Consider the following 8242-nt stretch of genomic DNA (forward strand, 5'->3'; position numbering starts at 1 on the left):
TGATCACACAGGCTGGTGTGCTTCTTCCATCTGGGCTTTGTTGTTTCTGAGCAAGATGGCTGCTTATTTACCTTCAAGCCTTTAAGACCCCAGATGGTATATCTTTTGATAGCCAGGCACTGTCAGCTTTCTTCACCACATTTGCTTATGCACCCATTTGTCTTCAGCAATCGTGAACACCAACACTTTAAAAAAAAACTTTTAAATTGATCTTAAATGGTTAATTATTCTAACATCAGAGTAAGTTCAGCTCCAACCCTGAAGGGTGACTGTCTTGGTGGTTTCACTAGTCTCTATCCAACCAGTAAGCCTCTCATCTCTTTTGTGATTTTGCCTTTTGTTCCACATCTTTTTTCTACTCTATGGAGCACCTTCATTTTTGTGTGTGTGTGATGCAAGTGAGTTTTATGACAGAAGAAGTTTCAGGTTTACACAGGCACCCGCAGGGCCCCTCACCCTGTGCAGCCTCCCTAAAAGCTGCTTGGAAAGTCACCTAACGAGCACATTCTAATGTGCTCCTGTTCAGAGCCCTTGTCAGTGGTGGCCAGCCCAGTCTCATTCTTCTGCTCTTAGGTTCGTGGAGGCTCTTTACATCGTCCATTGGCTAAAGGTCTTCCAGTTTTCATCATTCTTCTTTCCCCCGAATTGGGAGAGACCATCATGATACTCTTCAGATTGCTGCCCCTGAGTGTTTAAGACCTAGTCACTACTCAAAGAAACTTGTTTTAGTGAACCATGTTATGCCAATTGACCTGAACACTTAAAACATTTTTTTTTTTTTGGTGGTGGTGGTGGTGGTGAAAACATTTTTTTTAATTGCTACCAGTCATCATACTCTGAAAGAAAATTAGAGATGTGTGCTGGGCCTTGTGTCTAAGGGACGGTTAAGAGCGTAAGCTTTGGAGGCTGACAGACCTGAGTTTAAAGCTCAGCTTTGCTACTTCTTGCTGTGTGACTTTGGACCAGTGACATACTTTTCTTCCCACTTTAGTTTCCATATGCAAAAACAAGGCTATGTTAGCAAGCTCTCAGGAGGATTGCATGAGAGGAAATACAGTGTGCAGTGCATCTGCATAGAGGGTGCTCAATAATGGTGAGTAGTGGCTGATAGAGAGCTGAATCCTAATGATCCAGGGGAGCAGCCCATCTCGGGGACTGCTTGACGTGATCCTTGTAGCTATTTTTGGAGACAGACATCCTAGTTCTTGGGACAGTAGTAGAGAAACAGTTTGTACCACTTACACTGTCCACTCTCACCCTCAGCTTCTTTCTTTTTTTTTTTTAATAGCTTCTCTTTTCTTGATAAAAAAACAGAAGTTTTTTTCTCACTTGGGTTTGGATCTTGTTTCTAGGGAGACCGAAGACGGAGGAAGAATTATTGTGGAAGTTGATGGCAAAGTGGCAAGAATCAGGAGCTTAAAGGTAAGCTTTTTTCTTTCCATCGAGGGCTTTTGGGTGCAGGAGTGTATGAAGGAGTGAGGGTGGGTGGGTGAGGGAAGGGCATGTAAGAGAAATTATAGGAAAAGTTTTGACCAACCATAAATGCAATAGAAAAATAAAACAGGAAAGACATTTAGGGGATGTGATTGCTGTAGCATAACTTCTGTCAAACAGGCAGCTGCTTTGGGAACTATCAGCAGCAACTTTGAAAGCAGGTACATGGATAGCTTAACGTGTACTGAGATGTGTCCATTTAACTTCACGGACCTCCGGTTAGACTTTGTCCAAGCTTCTCAATTGATAGCTGTTCATCTAAAAGTACTATTAGACATTTTAGTAGGCATGGAGGTATGTGCCAATGCATGTTTTATTCTGGCCATATGGGAATGAGGGTCTACGATAGCCTTCAGATTTCATAAGGCAATTAATCACTAGCCTACGTCTTTTTTTCCTAACATTCCTAAATCTTGCTATAAATATATTTTTTTCACTGATATGACTGAACTTTGAGTCACAATTAGACAAACGTTGGGAACTTCCTTCCCCCCACCCCTCGTAGGGCTCATTTCCTCCATCCTGTTCCTCCAATCACCAGGTCAGCAGGAGATGGAAAGGATTCCAGTAGAACACTTTCTGGGGCTTGGGGAGTGAAGAGAGACAGAAGTTGACTATCTAATTCAGGCTTCCTCAAACTACGGCCCTCGGCCCGCAGGGTGTTTTTGCCCCATTTGTTTTTTTACTTCAAATTAAGATATATGCAGTGTGCATAGGAATTTTTTCATAGTTTTTTTTTAAACTATAGTCCGGGCTTCCAACGAGTCTGAGGGACAGTGAACTGGCCCCCTGTTTAAAAAGTTTGAGGACCCCTGATCTAATTACTGCTTTAATCAGCTTGCAGGTATACTTTGCATTCCTGAGAGCTGAGAAGGCCTACTGGCAGGAGTGAAGATTACCTGGACCTCAAGCCAGGTCCACTCCTGTGCTGCTTGTGTGATGTGATCTGTTTCCTTTTGTCAGTAGCTCTCTGCTAAAAAAGAACGGGACCTGACAAATTTTCAACAGAAGCTCCCTAGGGACAAAGAGCCTTTTATTCTTTGCCATCTCTTGTTTATGTCTCTGTTGCCTAATCACTCCAGTTGCTTTGTTCTGAGAGTTCATATTTTTGATTCTTTAGAATAAATCCTGGCCAAGATCAAACTTTAATCTGCCCCCTACACAGCTCCCTGGCTGCTTATTTCCCTGAGGTCAGTCACCACTAAGAATCTCTTAGTCATTCTGACAGCCTACCACTTCTGTTGTTGATGATAGCTAGTACCAGAGATGGCATCTCATCCTCTCCAGGATTTAAATTTCAAACTGAGAAAAAGGCATTTCTATGGTCAATGTTGTTCTTTCTAATATCCAGACGCCATTGCAGTTCTGAGCTCTGGCCTCATCTACCTTGGGCAGTTGGATTGGTCCTGGCTCTTCTGTCTAATCCAATTTCTAATTTGATTGAGCTGGGAGCTATAGGTTGATGAGCTTATCAGGCCCAATGGCTGAACTAATCATACACTTCTAGTTTCCTCGAGATTTAGAAAAGAAATGATAGTGTGAGAAAGAGGCAAAGGCTTTCTCTACCAAACTGCTTTGTGTCTCACATGGTTGGTTCATAGTTAGGCAGAAAAAGGGATAAAACAAACAATCTGGTTCCAACTCACAGCAACCCTAGAGGACAGTAAAACTACTCCTTTGGTTCCCAAGGCTATAAATCTTCATAGGAGTAGACAGCCTCATCTTTCTCCCATGGAGCACCTGGTAGATTAGAACTGCTGACCTTTCGGTTAACAGCCCAATGCATGCCCCACTATGTCAATAGGGGATAGGGATAGACAAATTTAATTCTCTGGGATTATTTTCCCACATATTTTTTGAAGCCCTATTGTATTTGAACTTAATGAGATGTGACGAAGGTTACTTTTTTTTTCTTTTTCAGGTAGATATTATAAACATAAACATGGACATCACCAATCCAGATCTCTAGCTACAGCAAAGAGGAATTAAGTATCTCTGGCCAGATTCTGATATTATAATACAGATGACACTGGACCCTCTGTTTAATTTTAGGTGGACAATCGATCACATGGCTTTGGGGACTCCCGGGAGAAGGTTGTGACTTTTGGCTTTGATTATTGCTACTGGTCAGTCAACCCAGAGGACCCTCAATATGCATCTCAGGATGTGGTAATGTCACGACATTTTTCCTTCATTCTTCTCAGTTCTTCAAAGTAGTTACTTATGGTTTTAAGTAAGAGGTATCAGTTCCTGAAAGAACAAAGGAAAAGACTGCTTGCTCAGAGCACGGGGTGGCTAGTACCCACTTATGCTTAGGCCTCAGCATGACATTGGTACAAGTTAGAGTAGTAGTCTGCTCCTATGGTTGGTTGACAACTCACCTTAAGTCAACACTCACTTGGCTTTGTGTTGTATGCAGCAGAAGGCCTCAGGAATTGTACAAGCTGGGATCCTCTTTGAACTTTAGGGTGTGCTTTGATGTGTGCTAGTCTGTGTGAATGGGTTAGACAGCTAGTCTGCCAGCCTTGAAGGGATGTTGTAGGTGCAGGACACTCATTTGAGTATCAAGAGGACCAGCCAAGGCTTTGTTGAAGATGTTGGTCATGCTTCTTGTGAAGGATGGGCAACCTAGGCTCTGATAGTCTTAGGTCTCTTAGGTCTCTTCCAAGTTTTTGAGACAGCGGGTCTGGCCAGGTGGGTCTGTAGGACTTCTCTCTGTTTCTCTGAAGCAGCATCGTTTTTTACTCAGCAGATGTTCTGATTTGAGCACTGTGCAAAGTCATGTATTCAGTCCCCGTGATAGCCTGCAAGGTTTGCCTCATTTAGAGACAGTGGCCCTCACCCTACTAGTCATCAAGGCACTCTATGGAAAGCCACCCCTAAAATTAGGAATACCATTTAAGTGACTCTTGGTGGGTCAGTATCATCATGCTTAGATAGAAAAGAAAAGAATGCTGTAGGAATGTGTCCCTTCAGGAAATACCATTGGAAATGGAAATTTAGGGGGTGGTTCTGACTGGTTGTTGCTCACCAGTTTATGTACCTTTGAATAAAAAAGTTTGTCTTAGTTTTTGTGAAGCTTTTCCTAATTGTGACAAAGAAATAGTTATCAACCCTGAGTGACTTAGAGGAGACAATACTGATTTCTGGTGATACAAATTTCTGAAGATAGTTGGATAGTTTTAAACCATTGAAATGTCCTTCCTCTCTCCTTTTCTTCTGATAGGAACTTGAGTTAACAAGGTCCTAGCCCCTGTGGAACCTGTGTCCCTCTGGGCCCTTCTCCCATAGTAGAAGTGCCTGACCTCCACAAGCCAGCGTGCTTGCTGTGAATGGAGCAGAAAGGGTCAGTGTGAGCATTACCTGGCTTCTTCCAAGTCCTCTCTGTCCTTTGAATAGGACGAAACCGACAGGTCCAGGCTTGTCTGTGGCCCTTGATTTTTTTCTTTTCCCCAGCACTCAGCTGCGCGGTAGCTCATTACTGGTATTTGTAACTGTTTTTATTGCGATCCTCCAAGAAGAGACAGGAAAGCAACTGACTCAGAGGGTGAAACTTCCACAGCAGTTCACAGTTGTGAATGTATTTGATTGTAGAAGGTGATTTTCTTTCTCTTATCAGGAAGCATGAGCATTCTCCTAGCAGTTTCAGCCCTGGCCAGAGTAGAAGCAGGTGTGTTCTATTCATAAGCACTAGTATGTACTGTTGTGTAGATCAAGAATCTGGGATGTGTGTGTGTGTGTGTGCCAGTACAATTGTGTGTACATGCACACATGCATATGTGTTACAATAAGCTTAGGTGTGAGTTTGGTCTGAGGTGCATGCTTTGCATTTGCATAGCTTAAATATATAAACATTATCGAGTAGGTGCCCAGAAGATCATACAGGAGCAGACTTGATAAATGTGATTCTTCTCTTGTCTGAGTTGAAGTTCAATGAGAACATCAAATGGGAGTCAGACAGGAAGTCTGTGCAGAGAGATAAAGCGAGTGTTTCCTTAGTTTTATTAATTGTTTATTTAATTGTCTGAAGGCTTCATTGGTTCTAAGGGTAGTCAGAACCGGAGAAAGGAAGACGGGAGCATCTGTCACTGGCTGAGGGAGTGCCAAAGGTCCCTGATGGTGGCAGGATCCATAGTCACATGATCTGATCAGAAAGCTTCATTGCTTTAGCACAGAAGTTGGAGTTCAAGCTTAACCCTAATCACTGTGACTAAGAACACCATATCTAGAAGAGGCAGAATGCCATAAAACACAGCACTTCTGGCGGGAAAGCATTGAAAGCTCATTCAGTTCAACCCCCCCCACCCAACTCCCCAATGTCTGGAAACCTCCTCTATCATTTGTGACATTTTTAGGGGATCAGTTTTATTGGGGTACAATTTATACACAGTACGATTCATCCTTTTAGTATACAGTTTTATGAGTTTTGACATATACATACAGGTGTGTAACTGATACCACAAAATACATAAAACAATCCAGCACCCCCTTCATGCTCCCTTAATGTGCAACCAAGCTGTCCCCACTACCCTCAGCCCCAGCAGCTACAGATCTGTTTTCTGCCTCTAAATGACTTCTTTTCCAGAATGCCATTTAAATGGAGTCATATAGTATGTAGCCTTTGGGACTGGTTGCTCCTACTGAGCATAATGCATTTGAGTTCTCTCTATGCTGTTGTGTGACTCATACCTTCTTTTGACCAGGATCCAGACTTTTTAAAATCATCTCTCCAAAAGCAATCTTCTGGCTTTGGAAGCACTGCATCTAACTGTAAAGGATGTGGAACCTAGTCCCTAGAGGACCTCAGAAATATAACACTGGAGCCAGGATATCCAAATATCTGAGACACATTTTCCCCACTGCCATGGAGTTACCCCTGACACATGGCAACCCCACACGCAATGGAATGAAATGAAATGTATGGTCCTACACACTCTCCAGGATCATTGGCAGATCAGACCATTCTAAACCGTTGGTTTATGTTGGCTGATTTTTGGAATGAGATCACAGGTCTTCCTCGTCTGCTTTTGTCTGGAACCTCCAATTCCTGTTCAGCATCATAACAACATGCAAGCCTCCTCCATTGATAGGTAGGTGGGGGCTTTGCCTGAGGTGCACTGGCCATGAATCAAACCCAGGTCACCTGTATGCAAAGCAAGAATTCTATGGAAAGACTTAATAGCTTCCCAAACCTACTAAATCTATATATTTATCCCATTTTATGAATCCAAGTCACAGAAAAGTTGTAAGACTTATTTCCAATCACTTAGTCAGTAGGTGGTGAAACAGAGCTTCAAATCCAAGACAGTTCAACTCTAAACTGTATTCTATTCCAAAAAAGGTTTAAAATAAATTCTATTTGGCCTGGTCTCTTTATACCAGTTATCTCATTTAATCCCTTCAATAACCTGAAGAGGTAAAAATTTTATTTCTCTTTTGAGGTTGAGGAAATTTAGACTTAGAGAGGTTATGATATGTTCAAAAGCACACAATAAGAAATGAGTCTTGGATTTGTGAATGCAATACACAGCCAATGAATTGATTCCAAATCATAGCAACCCTATAGGACAGAGTAGAACTGTTCTGTGGGTTTTCAAGACTATAAATCTTTATAGGAGTAGAAAGCTTCATTTTTCTCCCACGGAGCAGCTGGTGGTTTTGAATTCTGATCTTGAGGTTAGCAACTCAACACTTAAGTCACTAGGTCACTAGAGTCCCTTGTTTATGAAAAACAAAACAAACTCCCTGACATCGAGTCAATACCAACTCATAGCCAGGCTATAGGGTAGGGTAGAGCTGCCCCTGTGAGTTTCTGAGACTGTAACTGTTTAAGGGAGTAGAAAGCCCTGTTTTTCTTCTGAGGAGCAGCTGATGGTTTTGAATTGCTGACCTTTCTGATCTCAGGCCAACCTGTAGCCACCACACCACCAAGGTTCCTTGTTTTTCTATACTCATTATGAAAAAGAAAGGGGAGGGTCAAGAATGGAAAAGGAAAAGATGGAACACTGGGAAGGAGAGAGGGTGAGAGTGAGAAAAGACAACACACAATGAATAGAAAGTGGTAGAGACCACATCACCTCTCTTGTCCATTACCCTATGACCCTTGTGTAATGAACTCCCCATTTAAGCAGGTCAATATTGATCTACATTGTGTTTTCAGTTTCTGTTAATATTTATAGCGCAGTGAAACTTTTACTCAAAATTCACCTACTTTGTCTGACTTGAATCTTTTTTTAACATCATTTTATTGGGGGCTCATACAACTCTTACCATAATCTATACATCCATCCATTGTGTCAAGCACATTTGTACATTTGTTGCCATCATCGTTCTCAAAACATTTACTTTCTACATGAGCCCTTGGTATCAGCTCCTCATTTTTTCCCTCCCTCATGAACCCTTGATAATTTATAAATTATTATTATTTTGTTATGTTTGTTACTGTCCGATGTCTCCTTTCACCCACTTTTCTGTTGTCTGTCCCCAGAGAGGGGGTTATATGTAGATGCTTCTAATTGGTACCCCCTTTCTATTCCACCTTCCCGCCACCCTCCCAGTATCGCCACTCTCACCACTGGTCTTGAAAGGTTCATCTGTCCTGGATTCCCTGTGTTTCCAGTTCCTATCTGTACCAGTATACATCCTCTGGTCTAGCCCGATTCTGACTTGAATCTTTTTTTTTTTAAACATTTTATTAGGGGCTCATACAACTGTTATCCCAATCCATACACACATCAATTGTGTAAAG

General features: G+C 42.1%; 1 protein-coding gene across 1 annotated transcript in view; it reads left to right on the forward strand.

The window, feature by feature from the left end:
• The window catches only part of STARD9 (StAR related lipid transfer domain containing 9), a 136228-nt gene that overhangs the window by 9574 nt on the left and 118412 nt on the right, over positions 1-8242 (forward strand). The window contains exons 2-3 of the mRNA XM_045286451.1: positions 1353-1422; positions 3547-3663. Of these exons, the coding sequence (XP_045142386.1) occupies positions 1353-1422; positions 3547-3663 (187 nt within the window). The remainder of the gene's footprint in view (positions 1-1352; positions 1423-3546; positions 3664-8242) is intronic.

The sequence above is a fragment of the Echinops telfairi genome, unplaced genomic scaffold, assembly GCF_000313985.2.
Source record: "Echinops telfairi isolate 266 unplaced genomic scaffold, ASM31398v2 ScPeMD7_8;HRSCAF=38, whole genome shotgun sequence".
Classification (NCBI taxonomy): domain Eukaryota; kingdom Metazoa; phylum Chordata; class Mammalia; order Afrosoricida; family Tenrecidae; genus Echinops; species Echinops telfairi.